A 20015-nucleotide genomic window follows, 5' to 3' on the forward strand; every position below is an offset into this window, starting at 1 on the left:
TTGTTTGTAGCAATTGCATTTTTCCTTTTAAAAATTGTTCTAGCAAATTTCAAAATACCTGCTGAATTATTTTAATGTTAAAAAAAAGAGGTGACGGTGGTAAGAACTACAATAATAAACAAAAACAAAAACCAACTATCAACAAAGTTGGCTTGGGCAATTTCAAACAAAGAACAAATAAATTTACATTTCTTTTAAAGCATATTTCTAACCAAAATTCTGCTCCTTTCCAGAATCATTTTTTTTAAAAAAGCATCAACCATGCACGTCTGGTTTCCTCATTAAGCTTTAACTAAAAGAAGTTTTGCATGCATACTATTTTGGCTTGCTTGACAACATGATTGACCCAAATAAGTTCTTGGATGGAAACCCAAGGGGAAAGCATGCATGCTGCAGGAAATGGCACCAGTGATTTGGTAGATTGGAGTACTTTCCTCCATGCTGTACTCATGTAATTAACCCACGTATTGCTCAGGAGTGCTAAAAAGGAAAACCATGAAAAAAAGTCCTGTGACTCATTTTGCAAGGTTATAGATGTTAACCCAGTGGTCTGGCCAAAGTGGTGCTCTGGAATTCTGTTCTAACTGTAAAACAAACATTCTTTATAACTTTATGTACTAACAAGCACTACTGTTTCCATAATCTATTACATTTTCCTTCTTCCACTCTGGTAGATGACTGTATTATAACTGTGAATGTGGGAATTACATTTGTGCAGTTATTTGTATTAGCTAGGCATAATATCCTAGCTGCTTCCTGGAGAACAAGGATCATGCTTTGATAACCTCACAGATTTAAATTTGTAATATATTCTACACATATTCTACGCTATAGATGAGCATTTCCAAGCAGCAGCTGGTGCAGAATGCAGTGGCTTCTGCTGCAGGAGGCGTATTACACCAATGCTTCACTTATTAGCTTCCAGGCACAATGATAAAGCCCCAAAGAGCTTGGGGCTGTGCATTTCAGGAAGCACCTTTCCCTATATACATTAGTTCAGCCTAGAGATAGGTGAATCTGTCAATCTGGTTTCTCTCTGTTTCTTATTTTTCCAGACTTAAGTTCAGTTCTCCACATTTTGCCATTAAAAAAAACACCTCCTCATGAAAATATCATCAGCATTTTAGTGAAAATTTCTCCTGATGTGCATATTTGATTGTTGTATTGGCGGGTGATTATTATTATTATTATTTCTTAAATGTATATCCCACCCTTCCTTCCGAAGGATCCCAGGCTGGCAAACATAACAATTTAACAGCAACAAAACATAACAATTTCACAGCAACAAAAACAAAAGCATTCTCAAAACAGTTTAAAAACATTCTAAAATACAGTTACTGTTTAAAAACATCCTTCCATCTCCAGGTTGCCAGGAACAGTCCCCTCCAGTCATCAAATGCCTGGGTAAACACAGGAATGTTTTCAACTTCCTTTCAACCAAAAGTCAATAGTGAAGGAGAGAGATGCACCTCATTGAAGAGGGCATTCCACAAATGGGGAGCCACCACTGAAAAGGCCCTGTGATGGATTTGCCAAGGAAGGGGTAACTAACTTTTGACCCTCCAAATGTTGCTGCACTACAACTCCCATCATCCCTAACAACAGGCAATGCTGGCTGGGGCTAATGGGAATTGGAGTTCAACAACATCTGGAGGGTCATTGACTAGCCACCCCCGTGTTAGGCTCTGAGGAAATTGCCTTAATTGTCTCTTTTTTTCTACTGGTATTACTGTGCTTTAGATGTCACTGCTTGGGAGAGCACACAGTCTAATTAGTTACACTGGTTTAAGCTCCAGAGCAGTGGTGGCCATGTTAGTTGGAACATTGAACTGTCCTTTAGTGTTCATGATTTTGCAGTAAATACAAGTTGCATGCATCTCCAAACTCTGAAATGTAACTTCTGGAGATCTTAGGGAATAGGCTAAAATCTGAAGGATGGAAAACTAGTAACTTATGCTAATACATGTTAAAGGCACCCTAAAATCTCCTCAAAAGGCAAAATACAACAAAGTATGGGTGACCTACCAAGGACTGGCAACAAATAATTAGAACCATCACCATTAAATAGAGATCACTGGAACACACACATTGTATTGTATCGAAAAAATATCCCTAACAAATTCTGAATAGAATAGTAGGGTTGGAAGGGGCCTATACGGCCATCAACTCCAACCCATGCTCAATGCAGGAATCTAACTTAAAGCATACCTAACAGATGGTTGTCCAGCTGCCTCTTGAATGTCTCCAGTGTTGGACAGCCCACCACCTCCCTAGGTAATTGGTTCTATTGTTGTACTGCTCTAACCGTTGGGAAGTCTTTCCTGATGTTCAACCAAAATCTGGCTTCCTGTAATTTGAGCCTATTATTCTGTGTCCTGAACTCTGGAATGATTGAGAAGAGATCCAGGCCCTCTCCTGTGTAACAACCTTTCAAGTACCTGAAGAGTGCTATCATATCTTGTCTTCTGAAGACTAAACATGCCCAGTTCTTTCGGTCTCTCTTCATAGGGCTTTGTTTCCAGTCCCCTGATCATCATTGTTGCCCTTCTCTGAAACTGTTGCAGTTTGTCTGCATCCTTCTTAAACTGCAGTGTCCAGAACTGAATGCAGTACTGAAGAGGAGGCATAACAAATGCTGAATAGAGGGGAACTAATTCTGTATGCGATTTGAAAACTATATTTCTGTTAATGCAGCCTAAAATAGTATTTGCCTTTTTTGCAGCCACATGGCACTATGGCTAGTATTCAGCTTGTGAACAACAACTCTAAGATCCTTCTTGCATGTGGTATTGCTGAATCATCTTACAACTGTGCATTTGGTTTCTTTTTCCCAGGTGTAGAACTTTGCACTTATCCCTGTTTAATTTCATTCTGTTGTTTTCAGCCCAATGCTCCAGCCTATCAAGATCCCTTTGAATGTTGTTTCTGTCTTCCAGGTTATTAGCTATCCCTCCCAATTTTGTATCAACTCCAAATCTGATAAGCATTCCCTGAACCTCCTCATCCAAGTCATTAATAAAAATGTTGAAGAGCACTGGGCCCACGACTGAAGCCTGCAGTACTCCACCCATTACTTCCCCCCATTTGAGAAGGAACCATTGATAAGCACTCCTTGAGCATGATTCTGTAACTGTTGATCCACTTGATAGTTGTTCCAGCCAGCCCACATTTAGCTAGCTTGCTAATCAAAATATCATAGGGCATTTTGTCAAACGCTTTGCTGAAGTAAAGATATGTCCACAGCATTCCCACAGTCTGCCAGGAAAGCTACCTGATCAGAAAATGAGATAAGATTAGTCTGGTGGGATTTGTTCTTGATAAATCCATGTTGGCTTCTAGTAATCACTGCATTGTTTTCAAGGTGCTTACAGACTGACCACTTTATAATCTGCTCCAGAATTTACCCAGGGATTCATGTCAGGCTGACTGGTCTATAGTTTTGACGTTCCTTCTTTTTGTCCCTTTTGAAGATAGGGACAATATTAGCCCCCCTCCAGTCATCTGGTACTTCACCCATCGTCCATAATTTCGCAAAGTTAATAGACAGTGGTTCTGAGAGTTCTTCAGCCAATTTCTTCATTACTCTAGGATGCAGTTCATCAGACTTCGGAGATTTGAACTTGTTTAAAAGTAATTAGATACTACTTGACCATTTGTCTATCAGTCTCAAGTTGCAATCCTCCGCCTTGAACTTGTACTACATGTTTGCAAGGAGGGTCTTTTAGGAAAAGACTGAGCCAAAGTAGGAACTGAGCACATCTGCTTTTTCTTTGTCATCTGTCATTATTTTGCTATCCTCCTTGAGTAAATGAACCACAATTTCTTTTCTCTCTTTTACTATGCATGTACCTGAAGAAAGCTTTTTTTATTGCTTTTAGCATCCCTCGCTAACCTGAGCTCATTCTCAGCTTTAGCCTTCCTGATTCCATCTCTGCATTTCTGTGCTACCTGTCTGCACTCATCCTTTGTGGCCTGGCCTTCTTTCCACTTCCTATATGTGTCCTTTTTTTGTTTTCAGGTCATCTCTAAGCTTTTTGTGAAGCCACTTTGGCTTCTTCTGCTGTATTCCACCTTTTTTCCTTGTTGGAATTATTTGCAATTGTGCCTTTAGAATTTCCTTTTTTAGAAACTCCCATCCATCTTGGACACCTTTTCTCATTAGGGTCACTTGTCATAGGACCTTACTTTCATCGCTCTGAGTTTGTAAAAATCAGCTTTCCTGAAGTCCAGGATACGCATATGGATACTCTCAGCTTTTAAAATCAAGACCTCTAGTATAACATGGTCACTTCCCCCCAGAGTTCTTGTAACTGCGACTGCATCCACTAAGGGGTGCAATACACACTTACCTTGGAGTAAGTCCATTGAACCCAATGGAGCTTATTTCTGAGTAGACTTGTATTGGATTGCAGCCTAAGTCATCTCTACTGGTTAAAATCAAGTCAAGGATATCTGATCCTCTAGTTCCTTTCTCCACTTTCTGTAGGAGAACATTATCAGCAACACAAGTCAGGAATTTTTTGGAGGGGCTGTGTTTGGCAGAATTTGTCTCCCAACAGATATTGGAGTAATTGATGTCCCCATTACTACTATATCATGCCTCCTCGAAACATTGGCAGTTTGCTTTTCAAAAGCTTCATCTTCATCTTCTCCTTGATTGGGTGGCCGGTAGTAGATTCCAACCATCATGCTCCTTTTATTCCTTGCTCCATCTATTTTAATCCAGATACTCTCATTGGAGCTACCAAGCTCGTCCTCCTGTATTTCTGCGTGGGGAATATATATATTTTAACATATAGTGCGACTCCCCCTGCCTTTCTATTCATTCTGTTCTTTTTGAACAAGTTATATTCTTTAATTGCTGTATTCCAGTCATGGAAGTCATCCCACCAAGTTTCAGTTATACCTATTAAGTCACATTAACCCTCCTGTATTAAGAGTTCCAGTTTGTCTTGTTTGTTTCCCATATTCTGGGCATTAGAATACAGACTCTGAAGACCATGTGATTTATGGTCTGGCTTCCTTCTACATTTTTATGATTACTATTATTAGGCCCCATTTCTGCAGATGGTGTTAAATATTTGTGGATGCTGAAACCCCACAGAAATATCCTAACAGTTATGTCTCATTTCTGAACAACGCAGAACTAACCTGAAGACTAAAATAGGCTAAGAGGACAGGTCTAGCTATTTCATAGCTGAACAAAAGGAAGCCAGTGGAAAATCAACTACAGCAGCCTTCCCTAGTTTGGTGCCCTCCAGGGGTTGTATCCAATGTAGTGCTAAGTCAGGATGCTGTCAGTGCAAGGATTATCACTAGCACAATGGGACTTTGCCCTCTTCCCCCGTACACCCCCTAAATCTGTTCTAGGGGTTTCCCCAACCCTCCAGAGCAGATCTGGGGAGGACAAGAGGTGCAGAGAGGGGGGAAAGTCCTGTTGTGATAGCACTAATCCTTCCACTGATGGGATGGGTTAGTAGTTAGAATATCACCCCAGATTTTTATGAGTCCGATTCCATCAGACCCAGCCAGCATGACCAATGGTCAGAGTTGATTTGGATCTAAAATGGCCTCAGCTAGCATGGCCAATGATCAAGGTTAATGTGAATTGTTGTGTAGTCTAAAACGTATGGAGGGCTGGCACTAGGTTGGGGAAAGCTGCACTACAGGACGGAACTAGGGATTAAAAGTATATTTAAAGATCATTGCAATAAATGCAATGGACACCTGTGGGATGACTCATACTGTTAGGATTTTGTGGCCATGGCAGTACCCTTGTCATGAAATTTTGAATGGTTACTCAGATGTGTATAATCATCATTGTACAGACTAAAGATATAACATTTAAATGTTAGCAGAGACTTAGGTTTAACTGATTATCTGGGCAAAAGTTGGTCTAGCAGAAGCTATTGGCAAAACCCACAAGTTCCATTTTTGTCTATCAAAATGAGCAGTGGAACAAAGCTAAGAAATAGCACTTTTCCACATGAGAGGCACAGCCTGGGCAACAGTCTCCTCTCAATTAGTCACTTTTTCTTTCATATTGTAAGCAGCTAGTACTTTAGGACTCCACATCCTTATTTGCACATATCCACTTGCTTTAAGGGCAGAACCCAATATGGATAATTGGGCTTTACTGGGGAGATTTCTCAACAGTCTGCTTCTGATGCATGCAGGGCAGAAGTTATGGAAACATTTGTGCTCATTTTAAAAATTATGTTTATGTGCTTCATATAATCTAAGGGACTACTTGCAAACTGTGAAAAAGAGACATTTCACCAACCTGGGTTTAGAGGCAGGGTTGATGAAATTGATACGCTACATAACTGGATCAGAGATAAGGTGAACTAATAAGTTAAACTTTATTATTATTATTATTTATTAATTTATATATTGCTTATATACCATTTGGACATATACAGCTCCAGCAACCAATCTCCTGGATCCTCCTGTTTTCCTCACAGAGGAATACAGGGCACAGCCTGCTTCCAGATTCCCTCACAAAAGGAAGACCCATATTAGCCAATAGGTTTTCTGGCTTCCAGGAGGAAAGGGCCTATCTTCTTTCCAGCAACTCACCTGTTTCTTCCTACCTCTCTAGTCTCCCATGCCATCCTAAGCATTCACTTATTGATGGATATCATATGGCAACAACGAAGACAGGGGCAGATGGAGGTGGATTGTGCAGGTGTGCTGCTGCTGAATGACCCTCCAGATGTTATTGGACTATGACTCCCATTTTCCCTGACCATTTGCTATGCTGGCTGGAGCTGATGGGAATTGGAGTTCAACAACATCTGGAGGGTCACGGGTTAGTCACCTCTGTCCTATAAGCACATATATATATGTCAGATGCAGATGGCAATTCAGCAGCAGCACATCTGTACAGTGCAGCTTAACTATCCCTATCTCTACTGCCACCATGCAACAAGGTGTGGGGACCCTCTTCCTGCTCAGTTAGCGTTGAGCAGCCATGAGCCATTGCTATCCTCTGCAGCATCTCACAAGCCACCACTGACCCATGTGTATGTATATATATCTCCCAAATGAAAACATTTTGTTGGAGTGGGATTTAGAACACCAAACCTTAGGCCACAATATATCTATTAGCCATGACACTCTTCATGTAGCCACTTCTTCAGCTACCTCTCTGGAGTTAGTTAAGCAGTCTGGAATACAGCTCAGCTGACAAGATTTCAAGTTGTGGATTTTTTGGGATGAGCTTTTTTCTACTTCATCAGACTCATGAAGGAATGAAGGATTCCTTTATGCACCTTCTGCAGTGCATTTGTTCTCTACTTGCAGGACAGTGTAGTCTGGATCATGTGCACTGATTGTGGGAGGTATTGGTAGATTTCTTTTTATGGCAGAGGGTTGGTTTGATCCTTTTTTATTCTTTCCAATGCTATGGTTTTATGATTAAGGATACTGACAAGTTGCAAGCAATTTGGAAGCAATTTGGAAGCAAACTAGAAGGTCCTGCTTGCGGGCTTCCCCCAGGCACCTGGTTGGCCACTGTGAGAACAGGATGCTGGACTAGATGGGCCACTGGCCTGATCCAGCAGGCTCTTCTTATGTTCTTATGTTCTTAAGATAAGGTGCCTGAAGAGATAATACTAGTGTGGTCAGGAGTGGTGGGCAGTGCCACTACCACAGAATAGCTTAAGGAAATCTATAAAAGGGAGCTATGCAAATATCTCCAAGTGCTACAAAACATATAAATTGCTCTAGTGGTCTATGGCAAAATCCACCCAAACGTTTTTAAAGGGAATGGAGGAAGAAGCCAAAGAGAGAAAATACAGTGGAGTAAAAATAATTGCGAACCAAATGCCAAGCATAGAATGAGAAACATGGCAATCCTACTGCATATAGTAATATTGGCATACAAGAGGTTTACATTTAGAATAAAGTTATGTTAACTTTGAAATGTGTTGTATATATAATCCTTACTTAGTAATTTGAACAGTGGCTGGGTCAGTGAGTATCTGTACAAGTGGTGGTTCAGCAGCTATGCTCCAAATTACAGAGCAGAACTGAGGAGTTTGTTTTGAACAAGTGTGATGTATTGGGAGTTCCAAACCTCTTTTGCTAATGTGCTCTGCAAATAGCAACAAGATGTCATTGCTCTGTTTGCCTGACATATACAGAAATCTCCATGAATGTGACAATGCGTTATGCTGATATTAGATGTGCAGCGCTTTCCTATATATATCTACTCAGAATATAGTTTGTTAGTGAAACCATAGACATGATAGGACTATATTTCATGCATGATTATTTACATGATTATTACTAGGGCCACACAATACATTGTAGTAGAAACATATCCTCTGCAAAATCATGGATTCTGAAAAAAATAGAACGGTAATGAACTCAGGATTTGCAAATGGTGGTGCAAAACAAAAGATGGAATTACTATCTTGCCTCATGTTTCTGCAGTGTTAAATAGTAACACATGCCCTGGTTTCCCTTTTATTATATCCATGGTAAGCAAGAATGTACATTTATACCATTCTGAAAGAAAACTTTCAGAATACAACACAAAGAATAGATAAATATAGTAGACTAATTTGCGACCAGTTGGGAAAGAGGGTATCTGAAAGAGCTGCGTCTTCCCATATGATCTAGCCCATACACTTTTATCTTTGAGGATGGCATGGCTTCACATTCTCCTGCCATCTGAGTAGTGGAGGATGGGAATATTAAACAGGGCCTTCTTGGTGCAGGCACCCAGGGTGTGGAACTTGCTGCCCCAGTAGACTGACTGATTTTGTCACTCCCTGTTTTTTGTTGGTGGTTAAAATGATGCATTTGTCTATGAACTATCTCTTGAGTGACCTGAACATTTGGTCTGGATATGCTGTGAAATCTGATTTCTCAACTGCTGCCATGTAAGGTAGTTTTGCATTTGTATTGTATAGACTGTTTTTATCATGACTAGTAGCAGCCTTGAAGGTCCTTTAAATGGGACAGAAAGATAGAATATAAATCTTCTATAACATGTATTTCATGAATAAATCATTTCCAAAAGTGTTGAGCATCTGTCACTCTGGCTGAAGATAATGATTGATCACGTATGTGATGGTTCCGAACATAACGTCTCTGGTGGAATGAAAGATAGTTATCAGAATAAACAATATAATAAAAGAAGGCATAACCCCCAAAAAAGAAAAATCAAAAACAGATGTTACAAGAAGGATAAGAGTATAATGTGTGAAAAGACTATGAAAAGAGATGCAAGACATCTGTCTTAAGTACCTATGTTTATCTCCAGAATTCCCATGCTTCTCCTTGTGTCCAATGAGTTCTGGAAATCTGCCATATTTAAATGCCAAATGTAGAGATGGAAAATTATGAATCATTGAACAGGCATTGTTTGGAGCTGTGATGGAATTTCCTGAAGAGTCACCATAATTCTGTGATCTGAATATTAATTATCTCTCCTATTCTAATACTTTTTACTGAAGACTCTCAAAGTGTTTTACCTAATGCACTAGATGATAAATTTCCACAGGAGAGTTAGAAACGGGAGAAGAAAGAGGTCAAAAAAATTCCATGAATGTCGTATCACATAGAACTCCCGGAATAGAGCCAATATGCAATGCCAGAATATTAAGAAGCTGCGAGTTTTAAGGTGTGGGTGTGGTTTCTCTAAAGAGGCATGAGCTAATATAGAGGAAGAAAACTGTTGTTTAAAATAACTATTGTTCTTTGAATGGTGTTCTGTTCATTTATTACTTATTTGTTAAAAGTACTGGTGTGCTATTTTTTGGTCCAACAAAGTGTCTCCATTATGTGCTCACACACATCAAACTGTATTTGCGTAGATCATAATTTGGAACTTTCTGGATCCTCAGAGTGAAAGAACACACTCACCCTCTCTTTTGTGCCTGAAGCATGAGGTATGAGGCGAAGTTAGCACCTTCCTATGCAGGTCCTTCTCATCACCATCGAGGCATTAGACACTTTAATCTTATATAGGGAAAGCCAAGCAAGATGTCTGACTGCATTGAGTGTCATTTAAAAAACAACTGGGGTTAAACATGTGTATTCTTCTTTCTGGTCTCTGTACAATCCCACATATAAGAGGCACTGGCTTCCCTGGAAGATGGATTAGGGTGAAACAACAATTGTCAATTCACTAATAGGCAAAAAACCTTGCGGTTTAAGAACGTACCTATAGCCCACAGATATTTCTACCAAACTTTAAAAAGCAGGGAAATTGGGCAGCTATAGTGAATGCACCAGGGGAGCAGGAGACCTGAACTCCTCTCTGAGATATTGTACTGCCCTACAAAGTTGTCAAAATGCAAACACCATTTGGGTTGCTCTTTCACAGTCCAATCCACTTCCTGTGTAGCTTGGGAAAATTTGGTAACATGTGCCTCTGAGCATATGGTGAGTGGTGGCAACACCTGCCATCTCCAAAGATGGAGAATTATATTTTTGTATGTTTGTTGGTGTTCTTCTTACTTTGTTTCTTTCCTGTGTTACTAATGTTTCTACAGATAATCTAAACTAGAACATTTTATTTCCCTCATTATTCATCCTAGAAATCTGTGTCAAATTTATTTTTATTAATTTCAAAGCCTTTTTATTGGTCAATGTCATATGATGGTGAAGATAGCCTTTTTTGTTTCAAACTGGAGGTTATGGTCTATTTCAATTTTGGGTGCATTAACAGTTGGACCTGAAACTGCAGTTTAATGTAAAATCAGACTGATTACAATATGCTGCTACTTTAGCAATGACTCTAGTTGTTGGAAAAAAGAGGATGCATGTTTTCAGCCTGCTATGTTTAAACCACTTTATTTAAGGCAAGGTGTTCACGATCAATTAAAAACACAGAGCACACCTAGAATTTTGCTAGAATATATTTCACCTCCCACTGTTTTATCTTGTGCAAATTGAGACACTTCTGAGGTCCACTGGAGACTATTTTGCAGAAGTCAGTGCCATTATTCCACAATTATGTATGGAGTTTTTTTAGTATAAATTTTGCAAAGTGTTGCTGTACTTCACATATTCATAGAAAAAAAAGCAAAAGAAAATTAGTTCCTATAGAAAACTTCACTAAAATTGTAAAGTAAATCAGACATATTTAAAGTGACCATCTGAACTATATCAACTGTCTTGATAATGTTGCTTCCTCCTGGCTAAAACAAGATCAGCACAGGACATGTCTTCTTTCTATTATTTGGGCTGATTACAGGTGTTGCCACCACTCACCATATGCTCAGAGGCACATCTTACCAAATTATTCCAAGCAACACAGCAAGTGGATTGGACTGTGAAAGACCAACCCAAATTGTGTTTGCATTTTGACAACTTTGTAGGGCAGTACAATATCTCAGAGAGGAGTTCAGGTCTCCTGTTCCCCTGGTGCCTTCACTGTAGCTGCCCAATTTCCCTGCTTTTTTTTTTTTTTTTTTTCAATAATTTTTATTCAAATTTTCATAAAACATACAAAACAAAATCATAAAACATTCAAAGACAAAAAACAAAATCAAAAATAGTTAAACAAAAAGAAAAAAAGAAAAAAAAAACAAAAATAAAAAATAAAGAGTAAAATATTGACTTCCCATTTGTCAAAGATCAAATCAGTTATAAGTCTATAATATATAGCAATCCTGTCTCTTAAGTCATATTATAAAATCACTTTCCTCCAGTAGTTATCTTACTTAATCATCAAATCTCATAAACATTACTTTATTCTTTCCACAAAAAGTCAAAGAGAGATTTCAATTCTTTAAGAAATATATCTATCAATTTTTTTTTCCAGATAAGCATATCGATTAATCCATCTCATTACTAATTATGATAATCTTATTGTCATAACCATAGTCAAAATAAACATTTCAATTAATCCATCACATCAGAATCTGTTAGGTTCAGTAATTTCAGTAGCCATTGTTCTATTATCTCTATTAGTTCCATTTTCCATCTTCCATCTTCAGTAGTCTTGTTAAGTCCAGTAATTTCAATATCCAATCTTCCATTATCAGTATTCCATAATAATCTTGCTGTCAAAGCCATAGTCATATAGTAAGAGTCTGATGGGAATTACCTCTATCCCAAATATTTTCTTGCCATCCATTCTGAATAGGTTGCTGAAATACTGCTGTAAAATCATATCTCTGTTCTTTTTTTCAAAACACACTGGGTCATCTCTTAAAAGTTTTTCCATTGTCACATGGCTGCAGTTAATTCCATAGATTTTCTCTATATTGGGCTCCATCACATCATTCCAGTCCAGAAGATAATCCATGCCATTGATAACTTTATCTCTAGAATCTTCATTAATTTCTTCAGAGATAACATTGAGTTCCAAACAATAGATTTTATTTCTAAAGTCCATAGACTCCAAATCTTGTTCCTGTTCCACGTTTGTTCCAATCTCCGGGATCTCCTCTCTCACAGGGACCCCTATTCCAGTCTCCAGGGTCTCCTCTCTCACAGGGACCCCTGTTCCAATCTCCGGGGTCTCCTCTCTCACAGGGACCCCTTCCAGGGTCACCTCTCTCACAGGGACCCTTATATCTTTAATCTCCTGCTTCATTTTACTCAATTCAATTTTCGTTATCTCAATCTCATCCATTATTTTCTGAAACATAGTTATTTCCAGATTCTCAGCCACTTTCTTAATTGCCATTTTAAAAGAAAAATATAGGAAAACCACTTCTTATTTCAGCAACAATTGGGTTAATACTCCAAACTTGGTGACATCACAGTATAAACAGAGCAGACAGCCTTATCTCTCCAATAGTTAAGTAAACAAAATGCAGTTCCCAGGATCGAAACAATTAATGGCAATCGTCAAGAAACAGATTCGTCAAAATAAAATAGACCAAAAAGAGAGTAGTCTCAAAACAGTATAATATTTTTCAAAATAAAAATCTGGAATAGAAATCCCTCTTCTGTGTGTATCTTTAGAATGCAAATCCAGGACAGCTTTTTGCAACAAAAACAGAGATAAGCTATTAATTAGTGCGTAGCAGAGAGAAGTTACGGCTCCCCAGTGAGATGTCAAAAACCGATCAATCTGGCAAATCTCTTTTAAACAGCAACAATTTAAGTCAAGTAAAAGAAAAATATAGAAAGAAGGGTGCTTGCCTGTTAATGCGTTCTCTCTTAGAAGATAAGATGAACGTTCGCTTTAACAGATAGAGCTTGCTGTTGAAAATCCGTCCCACCTTCGTCGGCTGGACCTCGTCCCATAAATTAATGAGATCTGGTCGTCCCAACAAAAATAGGCTTTGAGGTTAATCTCTTCGTTTCTCCCTACCCGGGAGAAGTTTAATCAGTCAAAAAAAAAGAAAAAACTGACTGATATATCTGAATAAGCTTCTTTTGAGGCAGGAGCCCGTCTCAAAAGCAGGCACAGGCTAAGTCACCCTTCCCGGAAGTCCCAATTTCCCTGCTTTTTGAAGTTTGATAGAAATATCTGTTGGCTATAGGTACTTTCTTGAACGGCAAGGTGTTTTTTTTTCTTATTAGTGTTAACTACTGATGTGACTTTTTTGTGCTTTCTGTTGGCTCTCACTTCAAAACAACTGAGAAGCACTGATTGTTAAATAGTCAGAATATAGCAATTTTACTCTTACTAGTAGAATCATAGAATAGTAGAGTTAGAAGGGGCCTATAAGGCTATCAAGTCCAACCCTCTGCTCAATGCAAGAATCCAAATCACTGAGCATGCCCCGTGTTATAATAGGCTTCCAGCCAAAATTTCTTAAATTAATTAAAAATCAACCAGGCATTTTTTTAACTTTTAAACTGCAGTAGATGAAGGTCAGAGAATGGGGCAAGGTCAGTATTAGGATTACAGGTACTCTGTGAACATGGCTGATTTTTAATGAATTTCAACAGATTATGAGAACGCGCAGAAAAAAGTCCAAAAGGGCTCTGAGTTTTTTTCACTCTTTCTAGACTTTGAACTCTCGATTCTCTCTGACTGTTTTGTGTATTGCCATGAAAATTGACAGGGTTGTTAAGCAAGCGTTTCTGAGTTCAGGACTATAAGTTATGTAAAGTTTTGTTTTGAAATGAGCTTATGGGAAGCATCAGAATGGCATGGGGGGATATTTTCCATTTAACATTGCAGCATGTGAAAAATCCCCGCTGACTATAGTATACAGCCACTCTTGTGGCTGTATAATAGGGTGAAACAACAACTGTCAATTAAACAACAACTGGATACTCACCCTTCCTACTACTGCACAGGAACACAGAAAGGTGCCTTATACTGAGTCAGGCCATTGGTCCATCGAATTCAGTATTGCCAATACTGGCTGGCAACTGCTTTAACATACAATGGGCTTGCTGGATCAGCCAAAGACCCATTTAGTTCAGCAAATTGGTCTCACAGAGGCCAGCCAGATGCCCACGAGAAGCCTGCAAGCAGAACCTGAGCTCAAAAGCACTCTCCCCACTTGTGGTTTCCAGCAACTCACATTGTATTACCTTGTGATCAGCTTTGACATAGGGTGTTTTGGGGTTAGGTGGCCCTTTTTATTCTGTGCTATTACTATATTTATTTGTTGTGCCTCACTCTTCTCTTGGCATCTGCTGGCTCTAGAGTAGATTTTTTTCCCTTTAGTGATATATCAAAGTGATTTAGTGTATTGGCTGCAAGACTGGGAGGATGTCTGTATTTTTGCCTAAAATATGGTTTATTATACTGTCACCTTTTTGTTGATATGTTATTTATTATGTTTGTTTATTAGCTGAATTAGTGTTTTTAAAATGTGGAACTGAATGTCTATAGGTGTACAATACCATTCTTACTGTCAAATAATGTTTCATGTTGTTTACCTTTCACTATTTTATTTGTTTTTGTATGATGTTAGCCATTTTGTGCTTCCTTTTTGAAGGAAAAGCAGGGTACACCTTTATTCAAAACATTTATTAATACCACTCTTCAACCTTTTAAGGATTTCAGGATGGCATTTGAAATTATGCTCCCAAAGACTGAGTTACAAAATGTATATTATGGTGGAATTTTTCTCCAAGGAAATTATATTCAAACAGTCAGTCATATAGTGAGCCCGTCATGCTATATAACTATAAGACCTGCCAAGTCTTGAGCTATGCAGAAAATACTGCACACATGGAGTATGGTAAACAGCCTATTGTAAGCCTCACTTTTTTATATAAATTAATGCAATAAAAAAAACATTGTCAGGAGCACTAATTGTCCAACAAATTCTATATATACAGGCATTTTTGTTGCTCCAAATTTGTATTCGCAATTTGATACATAAAATTTGGAAGCTGATCACACTGTTTCACAAAAACAGATAAGACAGAGAACTTGAAATCAAGTTTTACACCCGCTTTTAAGACTATAAATGTATTACTTAAGTAGAACCTTAACAAATCCTTTGTATAAACTCTAGAGCAGTGGTTCCCAAACTTTTCCCTCCACAGACACCTTGAAAATTGCTGAGGAACTTGGTGGATCACTTAATGATTTTTCTGCCTGTTGTAGCAATTGTAATGTGCTGTGCTACATGTAATATGATTTTTAATTTTAATTAAAATTTTAATTTTTACAGCTTCTTTATTTCTTATATTGGACTATTGTATTACAATTTGCATTTCATACAATTCAAATTGTAATTTAATAAAATGCAATATAACAAAACCAAAGAAGCAATAACATACAATTAAAAATCAATATGAATATTTAATGTAGAGATGTGGTGGACCACCTGAATGAAGCTTGTGGACCACTAGTGGTTCACGGACCACAGTTTGGGGACCCCTACTCTACTTCCCTTTTAAGAATGTTGTTTTAATTAATAATATGCATGTACTTATTCAGACATTTATACTGCCCAATTCTTCAAGGGTCAGGGAATTAACAGTATTTCAAAATACACAATGGAATAAAACATTACCTTCAAAATTATTAGAAGCTTGATAATAATACCAGTCACTGAAAGTCAGTCATATAAAGTCTCATCACTTTTGAAAGATGGCCAGGCTCAGGAGCAAGGAATTGACTGATAGTAAACAAGGTTCCCTCTGTATTTGCCTTTTGTGTATGATGCTGTCTTCAGGTGACAGTGTAGAGATTGAGAAGTATGTGATGTGATCTGTGGAAGTACCCATTCATATCAATATGCTACATGGTTGACATGTGGCATCTGCCTCTTGGATATGTGTATCTGTCCTCTTTGGAGTGCTTTGGATTAGGTTTTGAGTATCTGCTTAAGACATAACATTTCTGATCTTCTTGTAACATTTCTGGATACAATTGATGATCCTGCCCTGCCACTCTCCCACTTCATCCACCTCTTTGTTAAAAGCTTTGCCTTCCTGAGCTGCCATACTAATACAATGGCTGTTGTATCCAATTGTACAACAGACCACAACATAATCAGATCATTTATTTGCTTAAATCTAAACACCTTATCTTAACTCCTTTCTATATCCCAATCAAAGTCATGTATTTCTGCCCACAGAATATGTTCTTGGTGGAAATCTTACCTTTGCTTAAGGAGCTGCTTATTGTCTTCGATGGTTATGCTATCAGCATAATCTCTCTTGAAAATTTCAAAGGCTTCTTGGTGTCCAAGTGACATTTCTCCTCCCACTCCTGCTCAGAGAATACATCAGAATGGCATCATTTGCAGAAGTAATTGGGTTTAATATTTTATTACTATTTAGAAACATTCCACAAAGACAAGATGAACTGGTCCTTTTGTGCACAATTGAAAGTACATATAATCAGACTACATAGAACACAGGCAGAAACAGGAAGCTGTCACACTGAGTCAAAACATTGGCTCATCTAGATCAGCCTTTCCTAACCTTTGGGTCCCCTGATGGTCATGACCTACAGTTCCCATAATTTTTGACCATTGACCATTCTGGCTTGGACTGATTTGATGGAGAAAAAAATGGATTTTTTCTATAATTCATACATACATATATATAATAAAATTAAGCAAAAGGCCAGAGGCCTTGGGATCGTAAGAAAAAGCAAATTCATCTTAAAGTTCACAGCTCATGAGAAGCGGGTAGGCCTGACAGTATGTTTAACTTATGACTGATGATATATTGTTGATGAGCAAGCATGCATGCTTAGTAGGAAAAGCAACTTTCTGGGAAGGCTGGTTAAATTTCCATGGTAAAAATGTGGAGTTTAGTTAAGATTTTGGAGAATTCATATATCTTTTTTTTGTTTATATGTTTGCTTAATATAAATATATAAAATTAAGAAAATATACCCAGAGGATCATAATATCCTAGAAGCTTGGGAATGAAAATCAGTTCACCTCATTGTGAGTGACTACCCTTAATGAGAATTCTGTCCCAAACAAAGTGCGTACAATCTTTTGTACTATTTGATCTTGGGAAAGCGGATTATTAGAGATTTCTGGTTTCGTATGGAAAAGTCTTCATAACAGAATCAAAGTGGAAGGGAGAAAAAGTTTGAACTTGATATTGATTTTATAATAGCATGATGTGTATAATCCTATTTCATAAATATAATAAGTGTGTTCTCGAGGTGAGAGGAATTCTGGAGTGGGCTACCTCCTTCATCCCTCTGTGTTTGATGGAGAGTGGCTGGCTCAGAGTTACCCCTTTTCCTTTACTGTGTTCCCTATTCATTCTTTATATTGTGTGGCTTTCAGCTATAATATGGTGATTTAAAATTAACCTTTCTCTATAGCAAGGTAGTTACAAGCGGAATTTCACATAGAATTTCCAGTCACTTTAATTGAACTGAACTTGGCCTTACATCATGGTATTATCAAAGAACATGTTGTAATGTTCTAGAGATGTTCTTCACCAGCTTGACTGATCAGGAGCCATGACAGAATGGAATGTATAGTACAAAATCATCAGTAACTATGACAGTAGAATAGTGGTAATATCAGTTAAGGGGACAGATTGACATCAATCTAAGAAGACATGAAGACAATAAGATGGGAGGTATCTGTAAAACTATGAATATCCATGAATTCATTAAAATAAAGCTATCTGGTTTGTTGGAAATATTTCAAGATGGAAGAACTGTTATGAAGAGGGATTGGTAAACAAATGTCACATGTGTATTCAATAAGGTATAAAGGATCTGTACATACTGTACCTTGTTGCAGTCCTCTCCAGACTTTCGGGGGGGGGGGTTCCTGACCCTGCATATGCTTGTAGAAATAAAGGCCTACCTTTTTGCTTTAAGCCTGTGTTATTGATTACTTAAAGGACCCCCAGCAAAGATTCCACAGGAGAAAATAAAAAAATTCTCCATCAGTTTGGGAGTGGTAGTCTAGCAACATCTGGGGACCCAAAGGTTGGGAAAGGCTGATCTAGATCAGCATTATCTACTCTGAGTGGCAGCAGCTCTCCAGGATCAGTCTGAGGCTTCTCCCATCCCTATGTATAGATCTCAAAGACGGAACCTAGGACGTTATGCATAAAAGGCAGATGATACATCAGTGAGCTATGGCCCTTCTAAGAAATTAAAAATGCTGCTAATTTACTAACACTGATGATCCATTAAATACATAATCTGAACCACCCAGGATCCTCTTGGTCTTTTTTCTTTTAAACAACATGTCAGCCACTGTTATAAAAAATGAATCAGATTACATATTTTGTGGACACTAAACTGCCATTTATAGATAGAGTGGTATGGTTAAAACGACAGACACAATTTTCTTTCATGTCACTTGAACATCTGTAAGTCTGGATTCTTTGCCTTTTTTAAAAACCAGCGATTAATGTCTCCTTAATTAAAACCAGAGTGTTAAAAATCAAAGCAGTGGAAATATGTTGAAAACTATTGGAATTTTCATGGAAGGAAAAGTGCATATTTTCCCTGCATCTTTCTTTACCATTTATGGTTCTACATACCATGCCATGAAATATATTAATCAAATTAATAAATAAAGGAAGTTATCATGCCAAAAAGATTACAGATTCATTCTGAGTTTGCAAAATCCATGGGTTTTATGAGCTTCAAACTGCAAAGGTTTGCAAAGCACCGTGTTGCTAGGAAGCTAGATTTTCGCCTGGATGGGAAGTGCAGCATCTGAAGAACACCTGTTTTCACACCTTACTTCCAATCCTCCCTTATGAGCCTAGCAGAACTGGTCAACAGCCTGTTGTGCTGCATATAGTGGTACAGAAGCCCACAGCACTACAGATGAGTGGTTTTGAAACTGTGTTCATAGGAAGCCAGAGGTTCTGGAAGCTTATGAAGGGATCTTTAAAGCTGTCTTATACCAGATCAGACTACTTGTCCGTCTAGCCCGGTATTGACTACTCAGGCAGAGGCTTCTCACGCGGAGATTTTCCCCACTACCGGCTATCTGATCTTTTCAATTGGAGATGGCAGGAATTGAAACTGGGATGGTCTGTATGCAAAGTTTGTGTTCTACTATCTTAATATAATATATCTTAATATAACCCCAGTGGTTGGGATGCACTTTCAGATAGGTTTGGTAGATGTTACTGGCATGGATGCCATACATGAAGAATATCCCCAAACACCACACCCTATAATTTTACAGTGCCAAGGGGTTCAATTGCCGATGTTCAGGGGTTCCTCAGCATAAAACCAATGTCAAAAGGGTTCTCTAGAAAAACAGAAGGTTGAAAACCACTGCTGCCAACACTTTCCCTAAACCCAAAAGTAATAGTGACAATTTAAAAGTAATACTGAACAAACATTTATGGTGCACCATGCTACTGAAATTAGCCAGTCTTATATGTATGTATATAAGCACTGATTCCCATTAATAGCTTTACTGATTGTAGTGAGATTAACTGCAGACTAAAGTGCCTTTTTTAAAAAAAATAGAATTCACATTACACCCAGGGAAATAGGAAAATGTAAGGTACAAACTTTTAACTGCAAATATACTTAAAAACATTACACTTCATTTTACATAAACAGTACAAGCACATATGAGACCAATAACATGAACTGGGGAGGTCCCACATGGAATGCATGAATGGCAAAAAGCATGCAGTGGCACTCCACCCATTTAAAATGAGAA

At 38.2% G+C, this 20015-nt stretch overlaps 1 protein-coding gene across 10 annotated transcripts in view; it reads right to left on the reverse strand.

Annotated features, from left to right (window-relative positions):
- Positions 1 to 20015, reverse strand: part of KIF6 (kinesin family member 6) — a 332020-nt gene that overhangs the window by 103233 nt on the left and 208772 nt on the right. For all 10 annotated transcript variants that reach the window (XM_061624903.1, XM_061624906.1, XM_061624910.1 and 7 more), the window contains one exon: positions 16495 to 16603. In XM_061624903.1, coding sequence (XP_061480887.1) covers positions 16495 to 16603 — 109 coding nt within the window. The remainder of the gene's footprint in view (positions 1 to 16494; positions 16604 to 20015) is intronic.

This window comes from Rhineura floridana, chromosome 4 (assembly GCF_030035675.1).
Source record: "Rhineura floridana isolate rRhiFlo1 chromosome 4, rRhiFlo1.hap2, whole genome shotgun sequence".
In the NCBI taxonomy this organism is placed as follows: domain Eukaryota; kingdom Metazoa; phylum Chordata; class Lepidosauria; order Squamata; family Rhineuridae; genus Rhineura; species Rhineura floridana.